Genomic DNA, 20,896 nt, shown 5'->3' with positions numbered 1-20,896 from the left:
CAAAGCAGCGACGACAGGCTCTCGGAGCTGGGTTCCCCGGGGACAACTAGAAATTATTTTAAAATTGATAATCATTTTCTCTGTTGGACTTCCCCTGTCGGCTTTGCGGTGAGCGGCGCTCAGCTCAAATATTCATGCATGTAGAGAGGGGGGTTGTTGGGATGGACACATGTCAATCAATTTCATGCAAAACCAATATGAATTCAAAATGCTGATGCAGCGATTGCTGTGCTCTGTGCGTGTTTCACCTCATCAATACCGTGCAGCATTCGGAATTGGATACCGATTCGCAATCGCTATCGAAATCATTGGCATACAAACAAATGCCCACATTGATTTGTTTGTATTTTATTTAATTTCCGTAATTTCCGTTTCATTATTACCAAACCAAAACCAAAACCAAAACCAAATGCAATTCCCCAACGTCGCCATCGCACCGAAACTTCCAACCCCCGAATATGAAATACGGATATGTCTACAAAGGTGTGCCATCACAACCGAGCAATTTCCGGGCCACCGATATCGGCGAGACCGCAGTCACACTGCAATGGACAAAGCCGACTCATTCCAGTGAGAATATCGTACACTACGAGCTCTACTGGAATGACACATACGCCAATCAGGTCCATCACAAGTGAGTTGAAATCCAAGCCTACACAAAAGCAATCCTGATTTGCCATCTGTTTAGACGCATTTCCAACTCGGAGGCATATACGCTGGACGGCCTGTATCCCGATACGCTGTACTATATCTGGCTGGCAGCCCGGTCTCAGCGGGGCGAGGGGGCCACCACGCCGCCCATTCCGGTTCGCACCAAGCAATATGGTAAGTTAGCCAGGCCGCAGCCAATTCCACTAAATTTCTAAGTTAAGTCAAACCGCCGTAGTCGTACGAGTTTTCATAGACCTAAGAACTGTGTGCAATTTATATTTGGTTTTGAAACATACGCATATATATATATATTTGATATATTAACAACAATACATAAACATGGTACCTAAACATGTAGTTGATTATTCAATTCAGTTACCAGTTACCAAAAAACCAAACCAAACCGAAATGTCTGAGTGTGATATTGAACTCTACTGAGTTATGCTTTCGTGGAAAAAGGTAAAGAGTGTTCAGTGTATTGAATAAATGGTAACGGATGAGTGATTCGAGTGAGCGATGAGTTCTATGCACCTCTTACACCACCACTAACTATATTTAAGTCGATTTATACATATTCATATATATATTGTTTGATATGTAATTGTTCTGGTTCCTTGCAAGTTATCCATAAGTTTTAGTAGTTAGTTACACTATATATTACACTAAACACACTATATAAACTATATACTCTCATAGTTAGTTTTTACAAAACAAGACATATACATAGCTTACACCTAAACATATCCTTATACAAAAATATATATAGCAAATAAGACATTTAGACATTTACACCAACATATTTTCCAAATGGTTTAGAACCTTTGAGAACAACAGATTGCAAAAGGTTTAAATTTTCCACTAATTAAATTTGTATACATTTGTTTTGTTTTCGGTTGAGCCTTATTAAAATGACACCTTTTGCTATCTGTTAGGCCCAACCAATTACAGACCAAAATTCACTGAACTTTACTAGCTAAATGTCCACCAGCCTCACCACACCACAGGATAGGAACCCATAAACAACGACCACCAACAATTTACCAAATATGTGTATGCTATTTTTTTCAGTTGAAAGCTAAATTTCATAATGCAATGCAAAAGAGAAGTGAACAAAATAACCTTTTCAGTTTGCCTGTGTGTGTTTTTGCAATGCTCGATTATGTTCCATTTATCATTTGTGGCTCTGCGAGTGTTAAACCATGTAAATTATGCGAAAACTATTTCCAAACTAAGACCTCAATTTAATTTAAATTTATTTGGCAATATTTAGCAACTTTGCACACTGCACTTTGCACCATAAGCACTTTGACCGCATAACCAAAACCAAATATCACTTATGTAAATTCTATCTACAAAGTGTCTTTTCAAATGGATTTTGAATGATATTTTAATATATGGACGCGAAGACAATTTCCGAAAGTGCAAAGTTCTTGTCTGTGCCAGAAGTCTACATATATATATATATATATATAGATTTTAGTTACTTTCTTTGCACGATTGTTTACAAGCCAGCATGTTATTCAGGAAATGCTTTAATCCTAGAGGTTATGTATTTTTTAGATTTCTTTTAATGTTATTTCCACGTTAGGTTGCTGACATTTAACTTATTTCCTTTATAGATAATTTGTTGTTAAATTCTTTTACTTTTTGCAGTTAATTAAGATGTATATATATGTGTTTTTTAAGAAAAATTCCTATGGTTTATGCAAATTAATGTTTTTATTTGTTTATGAATGTACATGTTATGTGGATGTGTGTCTAGTTGAACATTTTAAATCGACTTTCTAAGCTAAGCTTGACTTGGATTTTATTTTGTTTTGTAGCTATGTATTTGGATTTGGATATTTCAGCCCAAAAAAGTCAAAAAATATGCACAAATTATTGACAAGCGAACAAAAAAAAAAAAAAAGGAGTCAACCTTATTTGCATAAACCATTGGATCTGTGTCTTGACATTTGATTTATTTTGATATTTACATACCTATATGCCTTTATAAACCATATTGTTCTGTTTGATTTTAACATTATTATTTTGCTTTCCGGACTTTTCGTTTCATGTTACCAATTATTTCGGTTTGAAATTTATTTTGTAATCTGGCTAATTGCTGAACGCTATGAAAAACCAACTCATACCATACCAACCAACCAACCCTTGGCTATGCATCAACAACAATGAACATCAATGAAAACACCTAATAAAACCAACAAAACAAAAATCAAAATGCACACACAAATACGTTCCGTTCCCATCTATGTAATTAGTACCAGGTGCACCGCCCCGAAATATCACTGCCGTAGCCACCAGCTCGACAACTATCTCGCTTAACTGGCTGCCTCCTCCCGTGGAGCGTTCCAACGGTCGCATCATTTATTATAAGGTCTTCTTCGTGGAGGTGGGCCGCGAAGACGACGAGGCCACCACGATGACCCTCAATATGACCAGCATTGTGCTGGATGAACTGAAGCGCTGGACGGAGTACAAGATCTGGTTGCTAGCCGGCACCTCTGTTGGCGACGGGCCGCGCTCCCATCCCATTATTTTGCGCACCCAAGAGGATGGTATGTATGCCAATGACCTTACCTAAGCGTAAGTCCTATCAAAATCTTTGGTCTTTGTTTTCATTTTACAGTTTTTTAAAGTTATAGTTTTACTTACTATTTTTATTATATATATTTTTTTGAAACCCCTTCTTAAGTTATGTCTTAGTCCTACGTTCATTATCCTTCCATCATCTCTCTGAAAAAGAAATCATGCTGAAACTAATCGAAAGTATTCTGTACTATTTTTGAATTTTGATATCAAGAGCAGTCACCACAGGATCGGCTAGTACGATGGAGCATTATCTAATATCCAACGATATATCTAAATATATAATTTTTCAACCAAATTCAATTTATTCGGGTTTTAAATATTATTATCTACACCCTACAGCTGTTAATCATCTTTTGAAAACAGCTATATTTTAAATTTGTAGTTTAGTTAAAAATTATTATAATTTTATAAACAGTTTTCATTTTAATATTTAACTTTTATTGGTAATATCTGCTTTCAAAATGCAAATTGTCCACCCGGACTCATTTTCATACTTCGACTGTCACCGTCAAAGGATCTCTAAGAATCCACCAATAAAGGAAAACAAAATGCGTTTTCTTCATGCCCCAAGTTTTGATTTCATTTATGGTTTGTTTCAAATTCCCTTCTCTGATAACCTTTTAATTATAAAATATTTATTTTTGGAAAAAAAAAGAGTACGAAAAATTTTAACAATTGGCACTATAAAATTGCATATTTTTTGGCGCAATTTTTGACTACTTTTTGCACATGATCATGTTTCTATGAAAAAGAATACAAAGTCTTTATAGAAGAACTCCTATGTATTGTGCACTTACATGCAAGCGAAAATATTTTTGTTATTTTCTTCACGGCCGCACAACGGTTTCTTAAAATGCACAATCAAGATGTATGTATCTTTGATTAAAAACAAAAACAAAACCAAAACCTCTTTCATAATAAATATTTTTGAATATAATGCATCAACTGTTTGTGGTAATTTGTATAGCACTTAACTAAGCCATGAACTCTATGTAATCTTTTTGTATTTTTGAAATTTGTATATAGTTTTTGTAAGCACAACACAACCAACACATTCTGCACCACAACCTAATTATCTAAACCAATACACGAATTTGATTTTAGATTGTTTGCATTAAATATTTGATTTAATTATTTGCATAAGTAAATTTATGCAATTATAAATGTAAAAACAAATCCTGGCCACACGACTATTACCATAATAACCTCGCTCCTGACCCCTAACATTTTCCCGTACATTTTTCTGTTATTTTCATTTTATGTGTTTACTCAACGCAAATAGCGCAAAATATTTCGCACTATTTATTGTTTATTTTTTATGAGTTCCACTTAGCTGCAAAAGCACCTACACATCTACTTTTGTGTGATATTTACTTAAGCGCGTACATATTTTATAAAGTTTACAAAAGCTCGGTGTACTGTAATTTTTGAAACCTTTCAACTACACAGGCTATTGCCCCCATCTGTTTGCTTTTTGGCCCACAATTTCTGCACTTTTGCCATAAGTGAAGCTCCCACACATTTCGCCCCGAATGCCTGATAATCCCCACAATGTCGCACGTTTTTCAATGAATTTTGTTTTTTGTTAACTGCTATGCAAATAGCGGACACGGCACAGCAAATCCTTAAATTGATTTCTGCACAAAATTAACCGATTTTTATTTGCCAACATAATTTTACATATATATTTTATGTTGTTGACCCATTTCATTAAGTTTTATTTGCAATCACCTGCATGTTTGCACACTTAACACATTTGTGAATGCGTGTCGGCATTCTATATTATTTGCCCTCCCAGTTTCACCTGCTTTCCCTTTGAGTTTTTGTCCGACTTTAAGTCCTTCCTGTTCTAGGAATTGACAGCAATTGAAATTGTTAATCATTTTCTGGTAAAAGATATTGCAAAAGAGCAAGGACTTTAATCTGTTTTACTGGCAAAGATATTAAGTATCAATCAAATTTGATTAAAAGATTAAAATCATTTAAACTGAAGCTGGGAAGAGGTTGGACTTACGTCTCACATATATTCTTAAATGCTTTAATATTTTCCAACATTTATACTTTTTAAACACCTTAAATATCCATACACAAAGTTTATCCTTCGTTTTCCCTTGCTTGTTACCTGTTAGCTAGCTTGCTCAACAAAAAGCGTTTTCTTTATAAAGTACCTACTCAATTTGTGTGTGTTTGAAAGGCGCAAACAACATTTGAGTGAGGTGTCCCCTTGTTTCCTTGATTTTATTTCGTTTAAGCACTGTACTTTAAATGTATCTATCGTTAAGCACATTAGTGTACGTATCACTCTGGCTCTTTCTCTGTCATCTCCTTAGCTCACTCTATGTTAAAATAAGTCTAGAATTAAGACCACATTGCAGCACTGACAGCACTGTATGCTTCGCACCTTGATGGTAATTAATATTTTCAAAAACCAAAAAATGAACTAATTTTTGATAAATGAAAGTTAGCAGCCTCAGCTGAGCCTAAGAAATTTCAAATATTTTCAATTTAAAAAAAACTATCAGGTTCAAAAACTTTCTGTACTCGAAAACGTTTACTTAGACCAAAGAAAGTTGAACTTAAAATTGAAATTAAAATTTTGCTGAGCAATTTTGTTGAAGGTCGAATCATCGTAGGGCCATATTAGTTGTAAATGTTTTTGACTCCTCACTATTGTCTCTCAGTTTAAAAGTATATTATTTATATTCTTAGTAAATATTTAGGGTATAACGTAATCAAAATTATCATAACATTATACTTTTTAACATTTTTTGACAACAGAAATCAATCTAATTCCATAGAAATCATAAAGAAAAATTCTTCAAAGTTCAACGTTCTTAAATATCTTTTGTCAGCTTTGAAAATATAAAATATATATTTAAAGAAATCATAAAATAACTAAATTATACTAATTACACTTTATCATTCGATTTTGTAACTAAATAAAAATGTAACGATCTTAATCATTATTAAACCCAAGACCAGGGAATTATAACATGTTTAATTTCTAAGTAAAAGCAAGCACCAGACACAAGCAAAGCACCAAAGCACCGCATTTCTATTGAGATATATGTACCTGCGACTAACTTTAATTTTATTTTAATTGTACTTTATTCGACGTTGAGGCTGGCAGCCTCAAATGTATCTCAGACTGCATGCACATCCGTCACTTTTAGCCAGAAGCTCACAAGATTCAGTGGCAGCAGCGTCTGAGGCAGCATTAGAGGGTCAGCTTCTATGAACATGCCACAGGATTTGCCGTTTTTTTTTTCTACTAATTTTTGCGTTCCGTTCCGTACGTCGGGAGCGTATTTCTTTATGATGCGATGTGCTTGTTAGCTGCCACCGCCAGATGCAAATGCAAATGCATTCCACCTGTCTAAAGCTGGGCACTTGCTTTTTATTTGCCGCCCCACGACCCGACCACCCAATCCCCACTCTCCCAGGATCCCGATCCCGATCCCGCCCTTCTGCAAAATTCGTAGACCATGGAGATTCCCTTTTGTGCACATAGACAGTCGCACTCTTGCACTCGTTCTGCTCACATGAAAACTAAAAAAATAAAAAAGAAAACATAAAAAATGAGCACCTCGAGCATTGGAAGCTTAGCACGCGTTCATTGCTTCGTTTGTTCCATTCAACGGAGAAAGCACTGCACTGCACGAGAAAAAAAAACAGATTCACAAAATAGAGAACACTCCTCTAACGGTAACATTTGAATTATTTTATATTTTAAGTGTGCGAGAGTGTGTGTGTGTGTGTGTGGGGTGAATACATGCAAAATGACAAAAAATGAAGACAAAATTACAGCAGAGTGCCGTGTAGCTGACCCATTCCATTCCCATGCACTCACCTGCGACACTTGCAAGTGCAGGTGCAGAAGCAAGAACACTAATGAAGCATAATTTAACATTTTTGTGCCGTCAGTCGCATTTGAATAATTTATATTATGCATTAATTTAACATTTTTAATGAACCCCAAATGCAGTGATTGAGGGCAAGACACCGAATGGCAGCGACGAGTCGAGTACAAATAATGAAATGTGCTGGCAAAAAATAGTATATATTGTGCTTAAAGAACTATATATAAAAAATACAGGGACAGCTTGACAAAACAATTATATAAATGTAAGGTATAATTTAATAGTTAAGTTTAGAGTTAAGTTTTACCATATTTTAAGGTAGTTTTAAGACAACAATTCATGATTAAATTGAGGTAAGTTATATGTGTATTTCAGGCTATTCATAAATTACCAACAATTCCAAGTAAATTAAGACAAAACAGTATCAAAGTGTGCCAACAAATATGTAGATTTTGTATCATGTGTTCTCTCCTTCTTTATATATTTTCTCCCAACCTTTTGTGAATTTCCCTAATTTTTGCACCAGTAAACCTTTTTGAAACTGTATACCGTAAACTAAATACCTATATTTTATATCTTTTCATATACTTACTATAAAAAAAAAAAAAACAAAAAAAAACAAAATAACTTTGCTTGGCCACTCGCACCTTGCACTACTTGCTCTGTTTCGTGCACCTTTTTTGAATGCAAATCAAAATGGAAAATAAATAAAACCCAAATCTTTTTGAAACTTTTTTGATGTGAATACCAAATTATTGCGAAATTTGATTTTTGAACGCAACCTTTAATGGATGGTGATTTATATATACACATATAATGAAAATAAAACATTTTAAAAAAATATTTAGAGAAAAAGAGTGAGTATATTCAATGGTTGACTATGTATTATGTTTAAGAATGCCCTATAGCAGCATACTATCTATATCTATACTGTACTTTACTACGAATCTCTATTTCTATATATCCTATATATACTTTTTATTCCAAAAACTGATTTTTGAATTGGTCCAGAAACTGTTGACCAACATACATACAATTATATATAATTCATATTTCCTTTATTTTCCTACGATTCTCTATTTCGACATTTTTTGAAAGTCTACCAAACCGTTTTTAAGGTCGGCCAGGATTTTAAATGCTCCCCAAAACGGGAGCATAAGTGTATAGCATATATATAACAAGTATTTTTTGGGTTCCACAATGTATATGTTTTTTGTTTTTTGCACACAAAAAAAGTAATCCCTTTTTGAATGCTTACATGTTTGTTTTTGCTAAGTGAATCGAGGTGAATATCGAGGTCGAAAGTGTCTCGATACCGATCTTGAGCTAATATTTTTGTGTAATTTTTGGCATACTCTCTAAGAAATGGTTTTTAGTACTCAATCTCGATACTATAGCAAGGTATTAAGTGCACCTCCTATAGCCTTTTGAGCACCAATTAAGCACCCCGTCCGTATACTACTTACTACAACTATCTAGCACTTAAGCACCTTGGTTCCCGTTCCCATTTACCTTAATCCTTTACATTTCATTTGTTTTTGTCTGTGATGTGGTGATGACTTTGTCCTTGACCTAAGATCGTAACTGGTTAGTTACCTTAATTAACTCTCTGGCTGTATATAAATGCAGTTCAACACACATTTATCACAGAATTAAGTAAGCTAGAGCTAAGTAAGTTTAAGTTAGCCAATACTTTTGGCTTAAGTTAGGCTTTTTTAATCCACAATGTTCTCCAGTTGATTTCGTCATTATGAGTACCTCGATCTAATCGCGCCTCTCTCCGTCGTCGTCTATAGTGCCCGGCGATCCTCAAGACGTTAAGGCCACGCCCCTCAACTCTACATCAATCCATGTCAGCTGGAAGCCACCACTCGAAAAGGACCGCAATGGCATTATCCGAGGTTACCATATACATGCTCAGGAGCTACGCGATGAGGTGAGTTATGAAGACACTGCCTACATCCTACACTTCCTTATAACTTTTTTTTATCAAAGGGCAAGGGCTTCTTGAACGAGCCTTTCAAGTTCGATGTAGTGGACACGCTGGAGTTCAATGTGACGGGACTGCAGCCGGACACCAAGTACTCCATTCAGGTGGCCGCCCTGACGCGTAAAGGCGACGGCGATCGTAGTGCTGCAATTGTAGTCAAAACTCCCGGCGGAGTTCCCGTACGTCCTACGGTGAGTCTGAAGATCATGGAGCGAGAGCCGGTCGTGTCAATCGAACTGGAGTGGGAGCGCCCGGCACAGACATACGGGGAGCTGCGTGGCTACCGGCTTCGGTGGGGCGTCAAGGATCAGGCCTTGAAGGAGGATATGCTGTCGGGACCCCAAATGACAAAGAAACGCTTCGATAACTTGGAGCGTGGTGTGGAGTACGAGTTCCGGGTGGCTGGGAGCAACCACATTGGTATAGGCCAGGAATCGGTGAAAATCTTTCAGACACCCGAAGGGACGCCCGGCGGACCACCGTCAAACATCACCATTCGCTTCCAGACACCGGATGTAGTGTGTGTTACCTGGGATCCGCCCACCAGAGAGCACCGAAATGGCTTGATTACCCGATATGACGTACAGTTTCACAAGAAAATCGATCACGGGCTTGGATCTGAGCGAAATATGACGCTACGTAAGGCAGTGTTTACGAACCTCGAGGAAAATACCGAATACATCTTTCGCGTAAGAGCCTACACGAAACAGGGAGCTGGGCCGTTTAGCGATAAATTAATAGTCGAAACAGAGCGGGACATGGGTCGTGCACCGATGTCCGTGCAGGCAGAGGCCACGTCCGAGCAGACGGCGGAGATATGGTGGGAACCGGTGCCCAGCCGGGGCAAGCTGCTTGGCTACAAGATATTCTACACGATGACCGCTGTGGAGGATCTCGATGATTGGCAGACGAAAACTGTGGGCCTCACCGAGTCCGCTGACCTGGTGAACCTCGAGAAGTTTGCCCAATATGCGGTGGCCATTGCGGCGCGGTTTAAGAACGGACTGGGACGACTCAGTGAGAAGGTGACGGTCCGCATCAAGCCGGAGGATGTGCCCTTAAATCTGCGCGCCCACGATGTAAGCACGCACTCGATGACCCTGAGCTGGTCACCGCCCATCCGACTGACGCCCGTTAACTACAAGATCAGCTTTGACGCCATGAAGGTGTTCGTGGACTCCCAGGGATTCTCTCAGACGCAGGTTGTCCAGAAGCGGGAGATTATCCTGAAGCACTACGTGAAGACGCACACGATCAACGAGCTGAGCCCGTTCACCACCTACAATGTGAATGTGAGTGCCATACCCTCAGACTACTCATATCGCCCGCCCACAAAGATTACGGTCACCACGCAAATGGCTGCGCCCCAGCCGATGGTCAAGCCAGATTTCTACGGGGTGGTTAATGGGGAAGAGATCCTAGTGATACTGCCACAGGCCTCCGAGGAGTACGGCCCCATCTCGCACTATTATCTGGTGGTGGTGCCGGAGGACAAGTCGAATCTGCACAAGATACCTGATCAGTTCCTCACCGATGACCTCCTGCCGGGCAGGAATAAGCCGGAGCGCCCCAATGCCCCGTACATAGCGGCCAAGTTCCCGCAACGATCCATACCCTTCACGTTCCACCTCGGATCTGGCGACGACTATCACAACTTCACCAATCGCAAGTTGGAGCGGGAGAAGCGCTACCGCATCTTCGTGCGGGCGGTCGTGGACACGCCGCAAAAGCATCTCTACACATCTAGTCCCTTCTCGGAGTTCCTATCGCTGGACATGAGGGAAGCGCCGCCCGGTGAGCGTCCCCATCGGCCGGATCCCAACTGGCCTTCGGAACCAGAGGTGTCCGTAAATCGAAACAAGGATGAACCTGAGATATTGTGGGTGGTGTTGCCCTTGATGGTTTCCACTTTCATTGTTTCCACCGCCCTGATTGTGTTCTGTGTGGTGAAGCGCCGCCGACAGCCCTGCAAGACTCCAGATCAGGCGGCCGTGACACGACCCCTGATGGCCGCCGACCTGGGAGCCGGACCCACTCCCAGCGACCCTGTGGACATGAGGCGCCTCAATTTCCAGACGCCCGGCATGATCTCCCACCCGCCCATACCAATATCCGAATTCGCCAACCACATCGAGCGCCTTAAATCGAATGACAATCAGAAGTTCTCGCAAGAGTACGAGAGCATCGAGCCGGGCCAGCAGTTCACCTGGGACAACTCAAACCTGGAGCATAATAAGTCGAAGAATCGCTACGCCAATGTCACGGCCTACGACCATTCCCGCGTCCAGCTGCCGCCGTCGGAGGGTGTGGCCGGATCCGACTACATCAACGCCAACTACTGCGATGGTTACAGAAAGCACAACGCGTACGTGGCCACCCAGGGCCCGCTACAGGAGACCTTCATCGACTTCTGGCGCATGTGCTGGGAACTGAAGACGGCCACTATTGTGATGATGACGCGCCTGGAGGAGCGGACCCGCATTAAATGCGACCAGTACTGGCCGACACGGGGAACGGAGACATATGGCCAGATCTTTGTGACCATCACCGAAACGCAGGAGCTGGCCACCTACAGCATCCGGACATTCCAACTGTGCCGGCAAGGCTTCAACGACCGCCGCGAGATCAAGCAGCTTCAATTCACTGCCTGGCCGGATCACGGTGTGCCCGACCATCCGGCTCCGTTCCTTCAATTTCTGCGCCGGTGCCGCGCTCTAACCCCCCCGGAGTCCGGACCCGTGATTGTCCACTGCTCGGCGGGAGTTGGTCGCACGGGCTGCTACATCGTCATCGATTCGATGCTGGAGCGTATGAAGCACGAGAAGATCATTGACATCTACGGACATGTGACCTGCCTGCGGGCACAGCGCAATTACATGGTGCAGACGGAGGACCAGTATATCTTCATTCATGACGCCATTTTGGAGGCCATCATCTGTGGGCTTACGGAGGTGCCCGCCCGCAACTTGCACACTCACCTGCAGAAGCTGCTGACCACGGAGCCCGGCGAAAGCATCTCTGGCATGGAGGTGGAGTTCAAGAAGCTGTCCAACGTCAAGATGGACTCGTCCAAGTTCGTTACGGCCAACCTGCCTTGCAACAAGCACAAGAATCGCTTAGTGCACATCTTGCCATATGAATCGAGTCGCGTCTATCTCACCCCTATCCACGGCATCGAGGGCAGTGACTATGTCAACGCCAGCTTCATAGACGGTTATCGTTACCGCTCCGCCTACATTGCCGCCCAGGGTCCGCTCCAGGATACAGCCGAGGACTTTTGGCGCATGCTCTGGGAGCACAACTCCACCATAGTGGTCATGCTGACCAAGCTCAAGGAAATGGGCAGGGTAAGCACTGAATCAATACAAACTTGTGTCTGAAAATTAAATCAAAAAGTTAGTTATTTAGTTACAATTGGTTTCTTGGAAAAATAATATAATTAAACCTTTTAGACTTGAACCTAAAGTAGTAGCAAATAATATGAATATTTAGTTCTATCTTCTGGTAATAGTTTCCAGATAAAGAAACTTTTCAATCTAGAGATAATACAGGAAAACGTTATATAAGTTGATAATGAAAGGCGTATTAAAGATAAAAATTTTGAAAAAAGGCCGATGTGTGCTTTTCAGTTATGTTTGTGCAGAGTTTTCAAAGAACGAACATCTAAAAGATGAATTTATTAGAAATTTTAAGGAGAATATTGTTCGCCGTTAGTAATATTAAAGAAAAAAGTATTATTTATTATTTTAAAATTTTCTTTAAATTTATTGTTCTTTAAATAACATTTAAAATCTCTTACTTTCCCAGGAAAAGTGCTTCCAGTACTGGCCCCACGAGCGTTCTGTCCGATACCAGTATTATGTGGTAGACCCAATCGCTGAGTATAACATGCCGCAGTACAAGCTACGTGAATTTAAGGTAAGTAATATCTCATGTAAAACTACCAAAATAAATAAGTTTATTGACTAAGTTCTTTTGCTAGTCTAATGAAAATTGAAAAAAGTATAAATTTATAAAGTATACATTAATTTTTTAATAATCTTTCAACAACACAAGCTCTTCAACTCTTTTATTTCAGGATTTATTCTTTTTAAACCTTGTTAAAACTATATTTCTAACCGCATTATAACAATCATATTTCGCATAGGTCACCGATGCCCGAGATGGTTCCTCACGCACCGTGCGCCAGTTTCAATTCATCGACTGGCCGGAACAGGGAGTACCCAAGTCCGGGGAGGGCTTCATCGACTTCATCGGACAAGTGCACAAGACCAAGGAGCAGTTCGGCCAGGATGGACCCATTACCGTGCATTGCTCAGCGGGTGTCGGCCGCTCCGGTGTCTTCATCACCCTCAGCATTGTGCTGGAGCGAATGCAGTACGAGGGCGTGCTAGACGTCTTCCAGACTGTCCGCATTCTTCGTTCCCAGCGTCCGGCGATGGTTCAAACAGAGGTGAACTCGTACAAAACAAAACCATTATTGATTTAAAGACAAATACATTTTATTTTAGGATCAATACCACTTCTGCTACCGCGCTGCATTGGAGTACTTGGGCTCGTTCGACAACTATGCTAATTGAGGAGCAATTTTCCAGGCAATAGAGCCATAGAGCAAACCCCTTACGCATAATACGCATTTACGATATCACGATGACTCTAAAGTATTATAACCAGCTACTGCCTACGATTTAATACACCTATTCTTATATACATACGTCAATATGATTAGCCAATAAGCGCACCCCTCGCCCCCAGGTTACGTTACAGCTGCGATTCTTTTGGGGCTCTGGTCTCTTCTGCGTTTGATTTCATTGATAATGTGAACTTAAAAAGACTGGTACAGGTTTAATTATCAGTAATTTTATATCAGCTCATATATATATATGCATCAAGTCTTTGCTTGAACTACACAGCTGAGGAGAGAGGAGGCCAATCACTTGATGTTCGTGGAGCCATGCTTAGGGCGGACCACTGGAAACCGATACATATTTGAACTAAGGACTTGGTAGCTATTAGACTTACCTCCTAAAAAGAATCTCAAAGGAACGTGAACGTATGTATAGGGTCGAAAGTAGTTGTCATTTGAGTTAATGTTCGGGGAGTTTTGAAAGTAAATCAAATTGCCATTACGACGTAGACGTGTATAGGAAATACAACAATCAATCAATCAAACACTATTATGTTGATCAGTTTTTATAAACTTGGTTGGCCTAAATATAACCCGTGCAATTAGTCAAAAGTCTTGCGTAGAACATAATTTATAGGAAGGATAGTTTTACTTATTAAAATTAAGTTTGAATCCCACTTGAGAAAGATACTTTGTAACTTCCAGCTAAGTAACCTCATTCCCCCGACTCCAGTTTAGTTTCCCCCACTTACATTCCTGTATATACCACAGTAATACCCAATTTTAGACCCAAAAGCTAAACAATTACTGTACCTAAGGTGACGATGAAGTTAATATTCAAGCCAGCAGACTAGCGGAATAACTGTAGATATGTACTGTAGCATATACACTTTTACCCCATAGAACGAAACGAGACATTGGCATAGTACTTTAGGTACACAATTATGTATATAACTGATAAGATGTTTTGCAGATCGTTCAAGTCGTGCCCGTATTATATATAGCATAGCGAACACGAAATTATTAACCGAAAACACATGTTAAACAGTAATTATTAATATATGTAAACTAAATATTTATACGAAATACAAGATATTTGTTACGAAGCCCCTAGCATGTTGCCCCCCTCGCCAACAGATCCGGATGTGTTAAGAAGTAGTAAATTTTGCAGCGCTGTTGGCCTCCAGCTGGGCATTATTCTGAATAAGTCGAGAGATGAAAATTAAACCAACACATTAGCATTAGCAGAAATAGATGTCTAAACAAGGATAACCCCGCAGAGTTTTGCAAACTAATTAAAGTAAATATATACCATACAAGTCACTTGGGAAATGCGAGTGAGTACATTGTATATTACATTTTGTCGGCTTGTCAAATTTTGTTGAAATATAAATTGTTTAAACTATGTTTTACCAAGTAGACGACGGATTATGTAAAGGGTTCAAAGGTAAATGGATTTACCAGCAAAAGCATAATGATTATAGTAATCAAGCCACAGATGAGCATATGTATTTCGCATAAATGTATGAATAGGAAAAACATATTACGTTTAAAAATACCGTATAAATGATATATCATTTTCAGAAAACAAAAAAAAAGCAAAAACCAACGCAAAAAATAATAAAGATGAAGTAACACGTAAAAGAAAATATTGATTTGAGTATTATTTTGGCTTGGGAATAATATATGAACTACGGAATGCGGAAAATACATTGTCCATTATAACGTAATATATATTGTTATTATACGGGTAAGTTAGTATGGTTGAAAAATGGATGGAATACGGCGTAAGATCCTCGGTAGTTGGTTGGACACTGATTGATGACCAATTGAAGTTTTATAAATATAATTTCATTTGGGAATTTTATTTTTGAAACATTTTTCAATTTTTTCACAATTTGATTGAAAATAGTTGGCATTTTTTAATAGCTAGATCAACTCGGCTGTTCAAGAATATATATAATTATATAACAAGAAAGAAAGCTAACTTGGGTCAGCCAAAGTTTGTATACCCTTGCAGGTAACAATTAAAATATCTCATAACTAAGCCAAAAATGCATTAATTTCAATTCGGAAAGCCGTTTTGTGTTAGTTTTTATTAATTTAAAAAAACTGCATACCAAATTTAAAATTTTAAGAAATCAAAATTCTTGGGCATTTTTGCTAATTTTAATGATGTAACCCCTTATCAAATTTCGCAAAAATGTCCAAAAAATCGATTTCTTCCGGACATGTCTAGAAAGATTCTCCTGTTGATGCTGATCAAGAATATATGTGCTTTATGGGGTCGGAAATGATTCCTTGACTTAGAAAAATATTATTTTGTATTTTAAAATCGGATTTTTTATATTAAAAAACTTCTTGATTTTTTTAAATTAAAAATATCATAACTCCGCCAAAAGAGCATTAATTTTAAATTGGAAAACTGTTTTGTGCAAGATTTTCTACAGTTAATAAATCTGCATACTTTATTTAAAAATATTGAAAATTCAATTTTTTATCAAAATCAAAAATTTTAATGATGTAACCCCTTATAACATTTTGCAAAAATGGCCAAAAAATCGATTTCTTCCTGACATATCTAGAAAGATTCCCCTGTTGATGCTGATCAAGAATATATATACTTTATAGGGTAAGTATAATGCCAAGGGTATATGCCAAGGGTATAAAAACACCTTAATGAGATGTGACAAAAATTGACACTTTATACTCAAATAAATTCTGTGATATTAATTTTTCACGATTAATAGTAAAATTAACAAAAAGTAGATTACAAATATTTCAACCAGAAAACTCAAGAAATGTTATATATCTTAAATAAATTTTTAAAATTTAGTGATTGTAAAATCAAAAAAAAAAGGTGTAAAGTATAAACTGCATAAAGAAAACTTAATCGAAATAACATAAACTTAACAATCAGTTTCGACCTTCAGTGGGCTGCACAGTGGTCTGAGCAAGCTCTGTCAATATGTTCACGGGATCCTCGCTACGCAGGTAGCCATTGTGTTCCGGATGCGGCTCGAATAGCACTTCCCCCCGGACAACTCTCACCCGGGGGCCGTGGGCTCGCGCCGTGAACTTAACCTTGCCGCATGTATCCGGCCGAAGACGCCGATGAGCACGTAAACCGCTGACGACTACAAAGTATTTGTCGCACCCATAGCATTTATAGCGCTTCATTCCAATATGACGGGATAAGTGGGATATAAGAGTTTCCCTGTGAGTAAAATCCAAGGAGCAGACCTGCCAAAGTTTGAAAAGATTTCGTTAGTTTATAAGTTTTGTTTGATCACCAAAAGAGCTTATAATTTATATACTTAATTTCTTAGTTTTGCTACCTCCTAAAATGTTGCTCACCTTGCATTTAAAGGGCTTTTCTCCAGTGTGACGACGATGGTGCACTCGTACTTGCCCAGGGGTTCGAAAACGTTTCTCGCAATAGTCGCACTTATGCGGCAATTCCCCTGTGTGTATGGTCTTGTGAATGCGGAGGGCTCCGAATGTTGTAAAAGTCTTAGAGCACTCTGTGCACTGGAATTCCGTGCATTTTTCTGTAGTCTTTTTGCTCTGCCTTGCCCTTTTTGGTGGTTTATCAGGTTTTAAATTCGTAGGTGGTAGGACCTTTGTGGCACCAACCACAATTGGTGGAGTGGTCGGCGTTGAAACCGTCGCATCCATACGCAAAGGAGCTACATTTACAAACTTTCCATCTGAACAAGGATTCGGCACTTGTTGATTAGATTCCACAGGTGGTGAGTCCTGTGAAAGTACTGAAAATAAACAAATTAAACAAATTTTGCTTTGATCTATATGAAACTTAACAACAATCTACTTACATTTATATGGCATTAATATCACCTTTAGAATACTCAATTGTTCTTGGCTGATATTATGATTGCTTATCAAATGCATACGAATCGCGTAATTCTGGTCGTAGGATCGATTGCAGAAAGGACACTTCCACAGGAAACCATAGAGCGGATTGGTTGCACGCAATTCCTTTGCCACCGCAACGGACAATGGATTGAGCACTAGCTGAATGGGCTTTGGTGCATTTGCAGATTCAGCCATTTTAGCGGATACGGGAGGATAATTGCTTTTGATAACTGCAGCTTGCAGAACTGTTCCTGGCAGCGGCAAAGTCTTCTCGATGGAACGTATTTGGTTGCGAATTTCTGAAATGATCTTCATGGATTCCGGGTGGCTTTCAGCCTTGTTGAACGCATCCTGAATCAATGATGTGTTCCGACCATGGATCTGAGGGGGCAGCGGACCTGCTCTAATAACAGGTAATATTGGTTTAGCTTCCTCCGGCTTGATTTGGCTTATTGTTAGCGCCTGCGGAATCACAATAGCACTGGGTGTCGACTTTTCCGGAACATTCTGAACGTATATGTTGGATTTATTTTGGACTGCCGGAGTAGCTTGACCACCCACCATCTTAATGATTTTGGTGTTGGGTGGCAGCTTGATGACCATGCAATTGCTGGGCAAGGATTTTAATATATTCGCTGTGGTCTGTGCTGGTTTCTTTGGCAACATTCTTATCTTGTCGGAAGCCAGTTGTAAGGTGTTTGACTGAAGAATTTCATTTGAAACAGCTGGGGAGGGAGGAAGTTATCAAAGAGTTAAATAAAATATAATTGTATTTTACAAAACACATCTTACATTTTGGCTTAATCTGCTCGCTGTTTAATTTCCTGGCGGGCAGGCGCAGTTTGCTCCTAAGTGGATTGGGTATACTTGACCAGAAGGCATCGTAACTGTTGATGGTCTCCTCCGCGGTATCCGGATCCTCCTTGATTTTAACTTGAAGAGGTTCGCATTTCACAACCTCCACTGGCATATGTGCCATCTCTTCCTCCACTTCCAGTGGTTCCTCCTTGACCTGCACATTACACAGCGCCTGGGCGGTAACCGACGCTGCACTGACTGCCACCAGCTCTGCTTTGGTCGATACTCTATCGATGTATTCTACCTGGCCGCAAAGGTAGCTGCCATTCTTTCGGTGCCCCTTGATTTTATCAAGGGAATCGAAATGCTGACGACAAATGGCACAGACGAAACGATAGACATAAGCATGATTATGCATATGACTGGCCAAGTTGTCCGCGTCTTTGGCCACGAAATCGCAGATCTAATATCAATAAAAAACTTTGAAAATAAATAAATTATAAAATCGAAAAGGTTTAGAAAGCTCACCCTACAACAGAGCACAAGCCCGGGTCGAGAATGCTGCCGATACTCGTGTTCCAGGATCTGCTCCAAAGAGTCGAGCCAGGCGCCACATCTGAACTTGCAGAAGTGTCGGTTTATTTGATGGTCCACCATATGCGCCGCAATATCCAGGTGCTTGTTGAATACGAAGTGACAGATTTTGCATTCGAAAGGCGTGGAAGCCTGAAATGGAACATACATATGTATTTATATGTAAATAGGGAGCTCAAGTTTCAAAAAACAAGAAAATAACCTAATATGCAAGTTGGGAAATCCTAAAAGACATCATCATTAAAAGGTAAGACATCCCTGTGCCCTTAACTTCACATAAATTATAGGTTATGGATGGATTTTCCCGCTTACCTGTTGCTGGCTGCCACCACTGATCTTCCTAGCAACGGACATGCGTTCATCCTGCGAGCACTCGCTGACCGGCATTTGCATTTGTGAATCCTCCGCTCCGATCATTTTCAAAGTTTCGCCCGCTGCAATAATAAATTTTTTCAAAATGCTAAAAAGTTAACGGTAAAGTGCGTAATAAAAGCACAGAGAGTCACACACATACACACACACACATAAACACAGACGCCGCCTGTGTGCCGAGAGCGATTTGCAAGCACGCTTACCCCAAGATATTGGCACGGTACTGTTATCCGACAACCCATCATCCGGCTCCAGCTTGATCTCAGTATCGTCAATGTCCACCTCCTGCTTCACTATAGCCAAATCCACGTGCATTTGGGCTTTAATTAGAGGATGCTTTCGAGAGTACGCAAAAAAATATACCGCTGCGCTGCGATCAGTTGCCTATCAGCTATCGATATATGCGTGTATCGATAGGTGCGCAGGCCTTATCTCCAGCGATAGCCCGATGACCGATAACATTTTTTATTGAAAACCCACCACCACTTGCTGAATTGGGAAACAACAAAAAATTCGCTATTTGCTGTTTAATAATAAACACATAGTAAAGTTGACGTGCAAACTATTGGGACCCTTGCATTCATAGTCCTTACAAATAAAAAGTCGAACTAAAATATCAGGATACAACAGCGTTTTGGGAAATGAGCAACAGCGAGGACTCTCAACAGTATCTGAACGACATGCTGGTCAAGGAGGAGGACGAGGCTTCTGGCGGTAAGCTGAAGTAAATAGTTTCCTTTGCCTCTTGCGTTCACATCCTTCGGTTTCATCCCCAGACGAGTCGGATAAACAGGACGGGAGCATTATGTTGCGGGAGCAGGACCGCTTTCTGCCCATCTGCAACATTATCAAAATCATGAAGGTGCCGGTGCCGCAAAACGGCAAGATAGCAAAGGATGCCCGCGAGTGCATCCAGGAGTGCGTTTCCGAGTTTATTTCCTTCATCAGCAGCGAGGCCATAGAGCGCAGCGTGGCCGAAAATCGGAAGACCGTCAACGGGGACGATCTGCTGGTGGCCTTCAGCAACCTAGGGTTCGACAATTACGTGGAGCCGCTCTCCATATATTTGCAAAAGTATCGCGAGGTGAGAAGTCTCGAACAACTGCCATTGTTTCTCTCTAATCCCTTGTCCTTCCTCCTGCAGTCAAACAAATCGGATCGAAATCTGTTCCTGGACGCCAGCTATGCTCAAAATGAAGATGGTTCGTCCACGAATGAGGGGGCGAAGCAGCAATAGCCGGGGTTTATTGGGTGGGATGCCGACTACAGATATAAAGCCAACAATTTTGAAGGGATAAAGTAAAGTGTGTAAGAAGGGATTATTATTTAAGTGTTTCTTTTTTTTTATAATTATTTTTTCAATATCTATAAGTTTATGTTTAAGTTATACGGGTTTCAAAACAATTTAAGGCGTAATTCTAAAATATATATTTTATTTTATATAAACAAACATATTAAGGAGTCTTTAATTTAAGCTTGATTAAATATCACTGTCTGAAAAATTATATATTAAAATTACAGATATCAGAAACGGTT

The 20,896-nt window shown here is 39.8% G+C and overlaps 3 protein-coding genes across 3 annotated transcripts in view; 2 read left to right on the top strand and 1 right to left on the bottom strand.

Moving 5' to 3' along the window:
• Lar (tyrosine-protein phosphatase Lar) overlaps window positions 1-15,371 on the top strand; it is a 104,685-nt gene extending 89,314 nt beyond the window's left edge. The window contains exons 14-21 of the mRNA XM_070284274.1: window positions 484-634; window positions 689-825; window positions 2,913-3,209; window positions 8,900-9,039; window positions 9,099-12,440; window positions 12,901-13,011; window positions 13,241-13,546; window positions 13,605-15,371. Coding sequence (XP_070140375.1) covers window positions 484-634; window positions 689-825; window positions 2,913-3,209; window positions 8,900-9,039; window positions 9,099-12,440; window positions 12,901-13,011; window positions 13,241-13,546; window positions 13,605-13,673 — 4,553 coding nt within the window. The 3' untranslated portion in view covers window positions 13,674-15,371. The remainder of the gene's footprint in view (window positions 1-483; window positions 635-688; window positions 826-2,912; window positions 3,210-8,899; window positions 9,040-9,098; window positions 12,441-12,900; window positions 13,012-13,240; window positions 13,547-13,604) is intronic.
• Window positions 15,372-16,406: 1,035 nt separating this feature from the next.
• On the bottom strand, window positions 16,407-19,740 carry LOC108082882 (uncharacterized). The gene is made up of 7 exons (XM_017178464.3): window positions 19,564-19,740; window positions 19,301-19,422; window positions 18,923-19,120; window positions 18,389-18,857; window positions 17,557-18,321; window positions 17,078-17,490; window positions 16,407-16,963 (listed from the first exon to the last, which is right to left on the bottom strand). Exons 1-7 carry the CDS (start codon window positions 19,673-19,675, stop codon window positions 16,637-16,639), a joined length of 2,406 nt encoding a protein of 801 aa, XP_017033953.1. The 5' UTR covers window positions 19,676-19,740; the 3' UTR covers window positions 16,407-16,636.
• A 90-nt stretch (window positions 19,741-19,830) lies between these two features.
• Nf-YB (nuclear factor Y-box B) lies at window positions 19,831-20,818 on the top strand. Its single transcript, XM_017178367.3, has 3 exons — window positions 19,831-20,074; window positions 20,137-20,444; window positions 20,505-20,818. Exons 1-3 carry the CDS (start codon window positions 20,002-20,004, stop codon window positions 20,595-20,597), a joined length of 474 nt encoding a protein of 157 aa, XP_017033856.1. The 5' UTR covers window positions 19,831-20,001; the 3' UTR covers window positions 20,598-20,818.
• The last annotated feature ends 78 nt before the right edge of the window (window positions 20,819-20,896 follow it).

Source organism: Drosophila kikkawai, chromosome 2L, assembly GCF_030179895.1.
Source record: "Drosophila kikkawai strain 14028-0561.14 chromosome 2L, DkikHiC1v2, whole genome shotgun sequence".
NCBI lineage: Eukaryota > Metazoa > Arthropoda > Insecta > Diptera > Drosophilidae > Drosophila > Drosophila kikkawai.
This window is presented reverse-complemented; position numbering and strand designations above follow the sequence as displayed.

Coding starts and splice junctions, on each gene's coding strand:
- LOC108082882 (XM_017178464.3), bottom strand. CDS start 19,675: ATGCACGTGGATTTGGCTATAGTGAAGCAGGAGGTGGACATTGACGAT. Junction 19,423..19,563: donor TACCGTGCCAATATCTTGGG/GTAAGCGTGCTT, acceptor TTATTATTGCAG/CGGGCGAAACTTTGAAAATG. Junction 18,858..18,922: donor GGCTTGTGCTCTGTTGTAGG/GTGAGCTTTCTA, acceptor TATTGATATTAG/ATCTGCGATTTCGTGGCCAA.
- Nf-YB (XM_017178367.3), top strand. CDS start 20,002: ATGAGCAACAGCGAGGACTCTCAACAGTATCTGAACGACATGCTGGTC. Junction 20,075..20,136: donor GGAGGACGAGGCTTCTGGCG/GTAAGCTGAAGT, acceptor TTTCATCCCCAG/ACGAGTCGGATAAACAGGAC. Junction 20,445..20,504: donor ATTTGCAAAAGTATCGCGAG/GTGAGAAGTCTC, acceptor TTCCTCCTGCAG/TCAAACAAATCGGATCGAAA.